At 33.6% G+C, this 14,401-nt stretch overlaps 1 protein-coding gene across 3 annotated transcripts; it reads right to left on the bottom strand.

Moving 5' to 3' along the window:
- Positions 1 to 609: 609 nt before the first annotated feature.
- On the bottom strand, positions 610 to 10,381 carry LOC138329553 (uncharacterized). Of its 3 annotated transcripts, none has more exons than XM_069276638.1 (9): positions 10,260 to 10,381; positions 8,496 to 9,030; positions 8,046 to 8,152; positions 5,632 to 5,740; positions 4,997 to 5,088; positions 4,464 to 4,525; positions 4,232 to 4,309; positions 3,537 to 3,612; positions 610 to 1,986 (listed from the first exon to the last, which is right to left on the bottom strand). In XM_069276638.1, exons 2-9 carry the CDS (start codon positions 9,010 to 9,012, stop codon positions 1,771 to 1,773), a joined length of 1,257 nt encoding a protein of 418 aa, XP_069132739.1. In that variant the 5' UTR covers positions 9,013 to 9,030; positions 10,260 to 10,381; the 3' UTR covers positions 610 to 1,770. The 3 variants fall into 3 exon arrangements, with proteins under 3 accessions (XP_069132739.1, XP_069132747.1, XP_069132732.1); XM_069276646.1 differs by lacking the exon at positions 10,260 to 10,381 and adding an exon at positions 9,834 to 10,172 and having other exon boundaries at positions 8,496 to 9,021; XM_069276631.1 differs by lacking the exon at positions 10,260 to 10,381 and adding an exon at positions 9,834 to 10,170.
- Positions 10,382 to 14,401: the final 4,020 nt, after the last annotated feature.

Genomic DNA, 14,401 nt, shown 5'->3' with positions numbered 1-14,401 from the left:
CACTGCCACAACATTCATCCTATAAAATAAAGGTTATCAGACATAATAAGTGATATTCTGTGGTAATGTAACGAATAGGAGAAGTACAAATACGTGTTGTTATGTTGTATATAAAAATGTGGGAGTACAGAAGAAGTATTGTTCTATTGAAATGTGAGGACTAATGGAAAGTACAGATACTTGATGATCTGCAATAAATGGTGGGAGTAAAGAAAAGTGTCAGTTTCTTTTGTTTGTGAGAAATGATCAGAATGTAGAACAAGTGATGATCTTTTGGTGCGTATGAAGGAGTACGGAGTAAGTCATTATATGTAAACATATTCCATTGCCATTAAAATGCAGTGGTGTTGGAGATATTTACAAAAAATATACAAAATTATTTCCATTATACAGTAATGAATGATATCAGGTTTGATAGAATAAGGTTGGCATCATCAAGAAATTGTCAGCGTGACCATATACATGAATTAATTTATTTAGTTAATTTGACCAAAACAAAAATCGTAGCTTTTAAAGTCATTCAATATGTACGACAGGAAAAATTATGTAGGCCTGCTTCATTCAACTAATAAAAGAAAAGAGACTTAAAATATTTCAGGAAAACATACAAAATATTACTACATTTATAACTGCCGAGTCGGCCTGCGATGTAATTGCCATACGAATCAGAGTGTGCAAAGTCAGAACAACGCATGAATATTTCTCATTTCCATATTGCATATGATAATAATACCGCTACTTTCAGTGGTACCTCGTTGTTTAGTCCTGGATTGTCGAGAGGAAATTTATGGTCGCTCGTCGAAGCATTTCATTGTTTTTCTAATCATTCCAATGCATAATAATACAGCGGTTGGCTGGTTATGGATTAGTATATTAAATAATACACAGCTGATAATGTCCTACATGTATAAATTTCCTGTTTTCAAGTGTGTGTGGGTTCATTGTCCAAGTATATGGTAGTCATTCCAACCATTTCATTGTTGTGTTTTTAAATTGTTATAATGCAATGAGTGGATGGCTAGATGTGAGAAGAGTAATAAACAATATGAAGTCCGTTGATTATGCAATATCCTGTTTATATAATTATTTCCTGTTGTCAAGTGTGTGGTTTTCATTGTCCTATAGATACACGTGGAGTACGTATATACAGTACAATGTACATACATTTATACAACCTAACAAATCCAGACGAATTTTAATTTGACCGTTTTAAAGTTTAGAATATTATCTGACGAAGCTTCTCTCTCTTCCTAAATATTACACGCGTCCCTCCTTTTTTAATATATATAAACCAACTAATTTTGCGTTTTCGCGCCCGTCTTCTTTTTGCGACTCGTTTAAGATAATGAATGGATTTTCGAAACCAATATTTGATGGTATCTGAGGCTCGTATTAGCGAAGTTTGGCGTCTTTGCAAATACTAATTATAATAAGATCTCTACGACACTGGAATGGTCGGCCCAGAGCAGATCCTGAATAAGTTTGCATACAGGTATGTTATTCGTGAAATACATGACGATTTCCATTGGTTGTAACCATCATGGCGCCATGAACGATGGCGTGGCACCAAGAAGCAATGACGTCGTGACGTCATGATTCAAGCACAAAATGACAAAATGGCTCCCTGCGCTGGCCTTCTCTGCAACACATTTCAATTTTGGCATTGAAATCCGGTAGTTGGATGTCGTCTTTCAAAGTTGTTAAAGACATTTTCAGGAGTTTTCTGTACCTTGAGGACGTCATTGAGTTTTTTTTATTAGACACGGGTTGTCAGCGCCGTTTAGTGGATTTCAGATACCCGGATACAATAGAGTGGATTGGCAGATTAGGACAACACTTCCGACACATTATTTCTAGTCCGTCCTCAGTCACCAATGCCCGACTCCTCAAGGAGAGGACAGCTTCCAACAGAGTAGGGTACAGCAGAGTGTGTAGTCTTAGGTTAGCGTTATATGGACAGCTTCCCAGGGCTGTCTCTATGTCAGCCTAAAATCACATTAAACAATTTGTAATTTACAACTTCTAATGAGTGTTAATGATACAATTATGACAGTCACCATAAAGATATGAAATTCAACATAGAGCTAGCTTTACTGATAAACTAAAACTACTAAAACTATAGTTGAAGTATACCAACATTCCAGGGGGAAAACCGCAGCTGAACCCAGATGGAGCTATCGCTGTATTACCAGAAGAAGAAGAAGAAGAAGAAGAAGAAGAAGAAGGAAAAATTACCAAAAGAAAAGAGGAAATTGCAATTGTCATTAAAAATATCGATGATGAAGGGAAAACTGTCATGTTTACTAGAAATAAGCTTATTCCAAGAAATACTTGTAGATCTTGTTATATATCTTAACTAGACGAACGATCGAAGTAAAATACCAGGATAAAACATGTAACACAAAATCACAGAACACAATCCAAGCTAAAGATCCACCCACAAGCCAGAGCAATTTGTTTGTCCGAATGTGGACAACGCTTCTGGATCCATTGGCTTTAACATTCCATATATCTAGCAGACATTCTCAGTTCCTTATTTAGGCATCATCGACATTACATAGTCTGATTCCAACCAGACGAAGAGTTATTCTCGCATGATTTTGTTGTTTTTGTATACGCCAATGATAACTTAATTTCCTGACTCATTAAAATATCGATAGTACCTTACGTCAGAACACCAACCTTTAAGTTTTCAAGATGAAAACAGAACAGACCCAGTTTGCAACTCGTTTGAAACCAAATGCACAACCAAAACCAGTTTGTTGCAAGAAACATGCCCCAAATACCAGTACAACACAATAGAAATACATTATTGAATTGGAAATGTTACTTGCAGTAAATCATTTCACCATAACACGACTTCAGGTACAAATATGATTCTACAAGTTACTCTGTTACATCCATGCTTTCGTTTTCAAGACTCTGAATAAATTCTGATGGTCACCTAATCGATTCTGAAAAATAGTGATTTGATTGATAAAAGTGTTTAATCTACGTGTATTTTATAATCTATCTGAAATCATAACCCTGAGTTTACGTTCAATACCTACAAAAATGCAATTTGATTGATGTATTTGAATGATCACAAAAACCTTCACCTAAAAAGAAGTGTGGATTTTAAAAGATTGGAACTAAACAGAAGTGAAAGTTACGGCTTAGATAAGCTCTGATGTGTCACGGGAATGGGACCGAAACACATGTTTTCCAGAGAAAGGATATATAGTAATCCAGCTACATTGATATCCAAAACAGGTGATAATCTGGGCTCTCACTAACAGGTATCAGGGTAGGAAGAGAGACGTATTGATTGATCTCCATTAACGATGTGATGGCACAATGAATCAGAAGAGACTGGTTAATAAAACTACACGTATAAAATGAATCATGTTATGCCACATATATCAAGCTATGGGAGTGAATGATCAAGAGGAAGAAAACCTGCTTCACATAGGAGTTTCCTCATTTTGAGGGCAAAGTGATGGTCTTAACTTCCAATTACCGTGCTCATTTAAACCTGTCTCAACCATATACCTTACCTCGATCGCAAAATGATGGATCATGTCTCCTGAAGTGACAGACACAGCGAAACATCCAGGAGTCGTTTGACTCATTCTAAAAGAGATAAGTTATGCTTGTATTACATTTGATACACGTGTATAAGTAAAAGCAACGTTCATCTTAATCAATTAACCTCGAATCAGTAGAAGTATGTTTCTTAGGCTCGCAATAGCTGAAACCTTGACGTTAAGCCAATCAATTACCGTATATTTGCTAATATTCGCGGGGTTTTAATTTCGCTAAATTTGCGGATCCATCAAAATTCGCGAAGTTTAATACCTCGCGATATTTATCAAATTTAAGGCTTTCCATACTATAGCTTGTCTAAATGACGCTTTCAAAAGCTACAGAGATAATTCGCGAAAATAACCCCCCCACGAATAATTTCAAAACAGTAAATCACGAAACTTACAGCCCCAAAATATAACAACTATACTAAGTATTAAATCAATCAACCAATCAATTGAATCAATCAATCAATCAAATAAATGTCTATCAGACAGAAGATATCAATGGTCGAGTTATCCTTATGTTAGCCGACTTTGTCAGCATCCGAAGGATCTCTCAAAATGTCAACAATATCGAACCATCTTGCCATGAAGAGGGGAAACAGGGATGCTACCATACAGTATGTAAAATTAATTCAAACCTTCAGCTTCGTTGAGATGTTTACCTGACGAGATAGGTCCCACTCGGCTGTGTCTTTAACAGTGACTCGGCTGATTCTCGATCCATATCACCAGCGAACCAACTGCAAAAGATTCCAACAATGTAAGTTTAAGTAACCATATGCCAAGGTTCGTCATATAAAAATGTTCCATACACATACAATATCATCTAATACTATAAAATATGTCTTTGACCAAACAATTATATATATTGCTGAATTAAATATGATATCCTACCTGACCGTTTCTGTGCGGTTTTTATTGGTAAATACGGATGACTTCTGTACTATGCTATGAATCTGAAACACAGAGAGACTTGATTTAATAAATGTGTCTGTCATGTTAAAATCAAAGTGATGCCAATTAAATAAAGTAATGTACAAATTTAAGGATGCCGGGTATGACTCTTATGAATAGGTTGCTTCCAGGTAACTATAGGTAATAATGTCTTAGCTTAGAACTTACTGAGACAATTGTAATAACATATATATTAGGGTGGCTGATTTTCGAGTTTCAACGAACAGACGAAGGAGATTCAATTTTCTGTTTTTCACATCTGTATACAACGTTTTTATCGATTTGAATGATTTTTAAAAATTCAGTTTTCTATGTTTCGCATGTTCACAAGTTTTATATAACGTTTTCATCATCTCGTAAATACAAATGTTAAACCTTAACAGACGAAAAAATAAAATTACAGAGGGAAATCGGTGATAGTCAATTCTTTAAAATGTCATGTCAAGTGGCAGATTAATGTTATTTATGCTCACCTGTTTAATCATAATGCAATCATTCTTCCTGATAGGACCGAAATATAGGACAAGACGGGCAAATTGTGAATAGGCAACTCTTGCTGTCATATCTAAAAATAGAAAGGTTGAATTTGTTTTATGTGTGTGTATTATGTGATTATTGACATATGTGGTCGATGTAGAGATGTGACAAAGTATGGGGGGAAAATCCTATTTCCGGTAGGAAAACATCAAACTAAGACAAGGCATGTCAACAGACAACAGAAACTTTGCAATCAGGAAAATAAAGTATATAGTTAAATTAATAACAGGTGTAACAAATACAATTACTAAATTACTATTTAGTTACCTTTTAATGATTTTATTGATTTATTTTGTAGTGTGTAAAACAAGGATGGGTCCGTGGCGGTCCGGAGGAATAAATCCTCTTTGCTTCATCGATGACTCGATGTCGTCTGTCATGTAAATCTAGGTCAAATGCGAGTTTATACTGTCATTATCTTAGGAAGAATCGATTTGCATAGCGACAACGAAACCACAAGGTGTATAATAAACATTCAAAATAATGATATTATAAGAAATTACAAGTATTTTGTCTGTAATTAAAGAAAAATATTCTTGCATATGTTGCATGAATAATAGCGATTTCTTACCCGATGGATCTACTCGTAGAAGCTGTTTCATCAACGCTATTGTCTTTTTATCATTAATGCATGGGTCACTAGCGTAATCGTCTAAGGCTTCCAGGAAATGAGACATAAACTGCAAGAAAATCACGATGTTGTAGATTCTACAGGCAGATGGATATGTAATGTATTAGAGTGCACATTTGAATTAACAAAGTGAGGAGAGTCCCTGGCCAGTACTTAAAAAAACATAAAAAATATGCGTCGCCAATTGCTATTTTTTAAAGTCTTGTTCAGTAATGATACACTTGTGTATTATGTCACTATCATGATCTATTGGTACGTTTTGTAGATGTAAATTTACCTATTAACTTAATAGATTTAAACAATTTTGGTTACCTGAACTAATATATCATACACTGTTACCCAACGCATTAACTTCGTGACTTAATTTTTCCTACCTAACTCTTTTTACGCCGACTTAATACAAAATCTCTACTATATTTTTGATTCAAACTGTTTCGCCGCGATTGTTTTTTTAAATAACAAACTCTTCTATTCATGAGCGAAACACGCAACATTTATAATGATACATGGATATTATACACGGGTACATAATTAGGTTTACAGTATAAAATGATAAAAAAAACTTTATGTTACAAGAAACGCAACCAATAACAACCAATCAGATGAAACACGCTGTCATGTGATAACGCCAACAAACTAATCAAACCAAACATTTCATTTCAGTTCTACTTTTGCAAATTCTTAACTTCTCAACTTTAAGATATGAAATCTAACATCAATATCTTCACAAACACAATAAAACATACAATAACACACAAATGCTTTGAGAAGATTATTATAATATAAAACTGTAATGACAAATGTTGATAAATCAATTATGAATTATCATCAACGAGAATATCTGTCTTTAAATCATGATAGTAACTAACATTTTCATTAGTTTAAAATTACTTTATGAGCCCATAAAGGAAAATGAATTACAATTTTTGATGTATATTGATTAATTTGGATACATTTCATTCGAGTACGCTCAGATTCTTGTATGTTATATCTTCAGAATGTTTAAATAAATTGACGCTAAATATTACTATATAAGTGTGTAACATTACATAACGGATGCATGGTTGTGTATACTCTTGTGGAAATATCTTATCAGTGTCCTCAGCGAATTAACATAAAAATAGTTGTTGATTTACAAACTGTCTCGACAGGGCGGGACTAAAGTGTAGGATATAGTGCAACTGGTCTATGCATGTTTCAACAATCTTATCGTTTTATGGGGTTACTGACATAGACCGACTTTTTGCTTTTTGTTTAGATTCACCACTGTATACTGCACGAAAATTTACGCAATGGTGGGAAAATTTATTACCGTTTCATGGCTCAGAATATTTCCTTAGTGATGACAGATACTTGTCTGCTAAATCGGAATACGCTAGCATTCGTCACCGTCATCTGTTTTCTATAGTCTACTTTTATTCTGATTTTCAACGTGCATTCTATTGTTTCTTTCTTTTTAAAAATTCTCACATGACAGCAATATTAGCCACTTGTTCTATTGGTTTAATTTATAATTGTTCTTCGCTTAAACTTAAATAAGATTTTTGTAAAACCTGAACCGACTTCCTTCGGATCAACACTACAAAAATTTTCGGGATGACTATACAACATGTCTGTCTACGGAAACTAAGCAATGAATCGAATGTATGATAAAGCACTGTCAGATGTAACCAGAATTATCTTTATGTGTGAAAAGAGAATTACTAAAAGTAGTGTAAAATAACATCGAGAGGATTGGGGTTATGATACAGCAAACCATTAACGATAACAGAAACTGTCTGTACAGATATGTACCAGTAACAAAGTGTTGGCAACCAGATTGCAAAAGATAAATAATCCAATATCCGCCCTTGACATGTAGTAAACAACATGTCGTCGATAAATATCAACAAGACTGTTTACACTCGAGATAAATATTGGCAGTGTTTCTCACTACTAAGTATATATCACATGACACTGGTGTCTATTTTAGTATCAGCAAAGTCCTTTTACGTTATGAATACAATAATTAAACATTTTAGCTTGTCGTCAATAACACAAAATATCAATTAGAATGATCGATATTTGATATCATTATTAGAAAACAACAGACTTGTCACTGGAAATAGCAATTCTCATTTAGACCCTTTAATCAGAAATAATTCTTAAAAGCTATCTGCCAAACATCACTGTGGGCAACGTGGTTTGATTCTCTCTACGTACTACGGAGTTAAAGTTAAAATAAAATAGGGATATACATAATGTGTACAGCTATCGAACATAATAACTTTCATAATATTACAAATGAGCCAATTTTGAAATTTCAAAGTTTTAACTGACAATAATGAAGAAATAAATAAGATACTAATAAATACTTTTCGGTGACATCCGTCTTCAGATGGACCTGTTTTGATGGATTTCCAGAAATCTGCTGATTCTGGGGAGCGGATGATGGAACCTCTGATCACGGAACACTCTTGACCTGTAGTAAATATACCAGAGAATGAAAAGCTCAAAGTCGTTGGAGAATAATTGTTCATTACCATTTATCGAGACAGTGGACTTTAAAGGAAGACAATGGACTTTAAAGGAACCATTGTGTTAACATTTCTGACTTTCATTATTCTTTGTGGCATTCTGTTTATCTTTAGAGCGACTAATATCATTTCATTTCAACCAATTATTTTGATAATAATCAATAGGTTTGGGCAACCGGCTTAGCCTATATACACCCTCTCCTAAAGTAGCATTTGACCCACTGATAAACTTTAGAAAGTGTACATCACATATACTAATTGATGTTAGGTAGAAATGGAGACACTCACACTCTTCCCTACAAATGGCTTTAAGTCCGTTGCTGTAGAGGACACAGGACGATGGATATGTCAGTGGTTCCAATAAATGTTCATCTTCAACACTTGGGATTGTGTTCATTACCTTTGTCTCCCCATCGTCGTTCTCCTCTCCGTCTCGACAAGGTTTGGTCAGGTGTTCATTGTCACATTTATCCTCTCCTATCACGTCACGTTTGACATGTTCGTCTCTGTCAAGCTTGTCCTGTATATCTGTGGTTGACTTGATGTACTCGTCATTGTCTGTGTTTTCTTGCCCTTCTTTGTCCGCCTTGTCTTGTCTACCTTTGTCTGTTTTGACTAGTCTGTCTTTGTCTGTTTTGTCATGACTGCCTTTGTCTGTTTTGTCCACTCTGTCTTCTTTCTCAGAGTTGTCCTTTCCTTCCTTACCAGTTTTGTCTTGTTTGTCTCCTCCAGAGTTGTTCTGTCTGTCTATTTCAGATTTGTCCTTTTTCATCTCCTCCTCTGGATGATAACTCCATCTGTCCATACCATCAATCTACAGTATCTGAATATGAAAGACAGTTTTACTTACGTTTGTACCGTGTAAATCTTCCACACAAGTAGCGATTTTATTGACCTATTGACAAGTTACTGTATTTGTAGCATGGAATTGTGTAATGGAGTGCCAACCAAGATCGGACCCGACGACTTACAGGTCCGCTGCCTACCTACTGAGCTAAGTAAAGCGAAAGCTGCCGCAACGCGACGCTAGATGAATTAGATTTTGTACATCCTTTAGTTATCCGAATCTTTGGGCACTTGATGACTTATCACAATAAAACTAGAATTTTCACGTGAAACGAAATAAAATCAATTTCCTAACTGCAGCATTATACACAAAGTAATATACATGTTTATACATTGTTTGTAATATGAATTTCATATAACATATGTATAGAGAACCATCCTCACATCAGTTCACTTCATTACACGAATTGCCAATAACTAATAACCCCATCGGAAAATTTTCAGCAAAAAGTATTTGATCATACATACAATGTACGGTATCTATACCATCGGTAATTTTTGTATTATCTATACACACTTGAAATAGTTTGTTCCTCTGTTTATTGTTTTTCATATTTCCCCGGAGACGTTATTTAGGAACAAAAGAATGTATAACGAAATTAAGGCTATGCTTATTTCCATTTGTTCTATCTACACAATGAACGTTATCGAGAAAAGATTTCACATAACATTATCACTAATACCTATGACGTATCTATACAGGTGAACAAGAAAGTTAAATTTTAAGAAGACATTTAATTGCAATGATTAATTACTTGTTTAGAATCACAAAAAGCTTACCTGAGGCTGATGTACATCTAATCCAATATTTCCAACGGATGTGAAACTTGTTGTGACACCGCTTGCGGAAGTTACGTTTAGAAATATGGTTTTCCCCAAAAATCTAATCTGTAACTGACATTTATACTAACTTTCGTGGAGATTTAAACACCTGCCGACGATATATGTTGTATTATGCCAACATCTACCTAAATTATTATGTAATCCAAAGCATTTTAAGTTGATAAAACGGATAACGGATATCATTGTTAAAAACGTGAATAGTAAAATATTCAATATAAAATGTAGAGGACACTACACGAAACAATACAATGACTAATGAGGAATGCGGATGTGTTTGACCTAATACATACACCTCTGTAAATGATTAAGGTTTTGTGTTTGATATATGTATACATACTAGGATACGGAAATATGTTTACTTACCTTACATATATAGATATGTATGCTCTAAAGACAATGAATTCTGATAGCAGTACATGTACAAAGTCCATATCGCTCTCATAGACTAACACACTCTCAATTCACGGCATGCTTTAAAGTATAGACTATATTGTCATATAGTCTCTTCTTCACATAGTTTAAAGTTACCCGTAAAATTCATCCATGGTTTGACCTTTTGAACATTTGTTAAGTCTGCTCTTGCATTAAAATTGATTTTTATTTTATAGTTGATTATTTTTAAAGAGATAATATTTTCGAAATTGTTCGGGACATTGTTATCGCCGCCAAAACTAATCATAGGTTAATAATATATTATGTACCTTTTTAATCTGACTGCGAAATTTATTTGAAGTACATGTCCACGCTTTTTACACAACACTCTGTATTCATATATTTACAATTACCACTGTTTCTGTATCGATAAACTATGTTGGGTAGATCTGTTTATTTCCCAATAAGGTCAAAAAAGTTAAGGATTACCCGACCGACCCTATTTTTTATAACCCCGACCCTATTTTTTTTAACCCCGACCCTTATTTTGTTCCTCTTTTCTACGAAAAAAATTAAAAGTCGGGTTTTCGATCTCAGACTCAGGTTCCGGCCATTATTTTAGAGTGAAAGACAAATAAAAAAAAAAAAAAAAAAAAAAAAAAAATCCCTCCCCACCTACCGAACCTATTTTTTGCCAATGTAACCCTAAATAGATTGTTTTGGCCTAACCGATTCGGTGCGCACGAATACCTGTAAACATTGGCGGACATCTTTTGACATTCCACAAAATACCATGCCAATCTTTATAAATAACACATGTACGAAACAATCGCAGACATACAATAAAGCTCATTTGTTTTTTTATTTATGTATTATTGCTATTTGACATGAATAATTAATTTTTATTTGTTTTCATACTAAATCCAACTCTCTGATTGGCAGATTTTTCTTCTTCATATACTGTGAAGAAAAAATCCGAGAATGGCGCGAAAATCCGACGTAATCATGACGTAACAATAGAGACGTTGACGTTGCGTATTGATTTAGAAAAATATAATCCATTGGAAAATCAAAATAATCCTACGTTTAAATGTACTTTATGGTATCAAGTAGTCTGGAAAATTAATTATAAGCATTGATGTAACTATTTGTTAACTTCATAGGATTATGAAATAAATTTTGATCTCAAACTTTTGTGAGATTCCGCTACGCGCCATTCTCGGATTTTTTCTTTATAATATATGAATAATATGAATCTGCCAATCAGAAAGTTGGATTTGTTTTGAAAACAAATAAAAAATAATTGTTGTCTGAAGACACCATTATATATGATATCAAGTGACATATAAAGACAAAGGTAGGTACAGACCGTGCGTTACAATATGCCAACGTTTATTGTTACATGTGAGTGATGCATGGTCAAGAAATTGTTTTGAATATCTCAGGTAGCAATATATAGTCTATGGTAACGTTGCGAGCATTAAATTTGATAAAACACAATTAAAATGGTGTTTAACAGTGTCAACGAATAAATATATGAAACATAATCAATGTAGAGGCGCGAGTTAAATCTACCAACAATATTTCAATTATAATATACCAAAGATAAAACTTTACTATGAAGATTCGATAAATGAGCTTTTCTTCCAGGCCTTTCACTTATCATGAAGACTATCGTGATTTATCAAATTGGAATTATTCTATTAAAAGAAACCAACCTCTTTACTTATTGAATATTTATAGAACAGAACACCGATGAAATACAGCTTTTCGTCATCATAAGACCCAGAAATGCTGATTTAAATCGATAATTTATAATTGACACAGATCAAACATCATTAACAAAATCGTGGATGATAAGCATAATGGTTTCAATATTTTAGTAGTAATATAACATTTTAGATAAAACTATCCTTACTCTTGTGTTTTCATATCCTGATAGATCCTATAGCTTGACTAATGAGGAATGCGGATATGTTTGATCCAATACAACTCCCTAGATGATGGAGGTTTCGTGCGTTACACATTACCTACCAGGATACGGAAACATATAAACCAGTATTTTTATATTCAATGGTATATGTTCGGACTTGAATCACCATGATATTCGTGACTGATTTTTTTTTCGTCAGTTCGTCGATTTTGGTCTAAAACTCAGAATTTACTTGCTTGATGTCGCCATTGAAGCAGAGGACGCGTTTCCTCCGGAACACTCGCATTTTATCCTAGGAATCGACATGGATATTAGTTATGGGTTTGGTATAATGAATTTGTTTTCGTTTTATTATTATATATATCTGTTGACTTTAAATGAAAAGCAACTTAAATTGTGGGAGATATTTAACCTAAGAAAAGACATTTGAATAATAAATCTCGTAATAGAGTTATTTGCCATGATATATGTATAGATATGTTCCCATGGTTTTTACAGCTAATCCTTATGTCCGCTTTCCAGAATAAAGACATATTCGTACATATTCATTTGAAATTGAAAATAAATATATGTTTAGGATTTTTTCATACTAATTATGAATCTCTGGAAGCCTTTTCTTTTATATTTTTTACTTTGTATTTGGTTGTAATCCTTAAATGATAATGATTTCAACTTTGTTCGCTCACGCAATTTGCATTTTTTTCTCGGAAACATTGATGTCAAAATTGCGTGATGTTTATAAATGAGGTTTATTCAATTAAGACACAAGGCAATACATTTTAATATACATTTAATGTAGTGCGTCACAATCCATAAATAGCTACTTGTTATAATTAGGATAGAACAACATGCACTATTACATACAATCTAGAGATTACAATGTAGACATTTCTAGTTCATAGACTTAATCTATATTCACATACAAATGAATACTACGGGTTACTATAAATACCATGGAGATCAAACTTTTATAGACACTCAGTCTTGATAAATGTCCAATAAATCATAATTAAGTGGCAGTATAGCTCGCACTATAGATTTCTAAGTACAACACATTTAACAAAGGTATAAAAAAGAATCACGTCAACAATGATGTATTTACATCAGTTTAGTAAACAATATTATTAGTTTCTTATATATTTTGCGAACTATCAATTTTCCTATTATTCTCGAAGGAAGTCCATCGTAGTTAGTTTACAAAGTGTTGTGACGACACACAAAGTGTTGTGACGACATACAAAGTGTTGTGACGGCACATAAAGTGTTGTGACGACACACAAAGTGTTGTGACGGCACACAAAGTGTTGTGACGCACATAAAGTGTTGTGACGACACACAAAGTGTTGTGACGGCACACAAAGTGTTGTGACGACACTTAAAGTGTTGTGACGACACACACAAAGTGTTGTGACGACACACAAAGTGTTGTGACGACACACAAAGTATTTCAAACTCGATATGGAAATAGTCTGCTAATCTAACAAAATATATGGAATAGGATTATGCAGTAAAATGCAAAACATATATAGTATTAAAAAGTTTTAACTTGTAAAAATGTCCAAAATAAGGAAAATAAGACTAATACTTATTTTATCTAATGACTCGGCAGACATTCAAGACATAAATGTGAAAAAATGTCTTTGGTACATTGATGCAGGTAGAAAACGTGTTTTAGATATAGGGATTTTTACACGACGGAAATGTCAGACCACACTTTGAAGATATGTATGTGCTTTTAAAATGATTTAAGTTAACGTAACATTAACATCGATTTTACGTTTTTATCATATTTCAACGTTAATAATTGGTATTAATTTAGTTTTGTTGCCATATACAGATTTTCCCCATTTTTCTATCTCCATCACAAAATCAGCGATACAAAATACTATCAATTACCAAAACTTTATGCCCTGTACTTTATGAGACAAAACTTTCTGAAACGACACAATGCTTGATATAAATGTATGAAAGAGAAATATTTGACTTGATTAAATTTAATGTAACGTCAAGATCGCTTCGTACTATTGATAAGTAACATTATACGTATGTGAAGTACGAATTACCGTCGATTAGCCCCAGCCTCTAGATATTACATAGATACATAGATACATAGATTTATTCTGACAACATACATGTTAACATGTACAGGATTTTTTATAATCCTATAATAGTCAGCTCTTAGAAATTCACGGATTTATTT

The sequence above is a fragment of the Argopecten irradians genome, chromosome 1 (assembly GCF_041381155.1).
Source record: "Argopecten irradians isolate NY chromosome 1, Ai_NY, whole genome shotgun sequence".
Classification (NCBI taxonomy): Eukaryota; Metazoa; Mollusca; class Bivalvia; order Pectinida; family Pectinidae; genus Argopecten; species Argopecten irradians.
The sequence above is the reverse complement of the archived record's forward strand: the minus strand, read 5'-3'. Positions and strand labels throughout refer to the sequence as shown.

Excerpts from the sequence above, each read along its gene's own strand:
- LOC138329553 (XM_069276638.1), bottom strand. The coding sequence starts at position 9,012 with ATGGACAGATGGAGTTATCATCCAGAGGAGGAGATGAAAAAGGACAAA. Across the intron at positions 8,153-8,495 it reads AGCCATTTGTAGGGAAGAGT|GTCAAGAGTGTTCCGTGATC; the intron begins GTGAGTGTCTCC and ends TATTTACTACAG. Across the intron at positions 1,987-3,536 it reads TCCATCATTTTGCGATCGAG|GCTGACATAGAGACAGCCCT; the intron begins GTAAGGTATATG and ends ATGTGATTTTAG.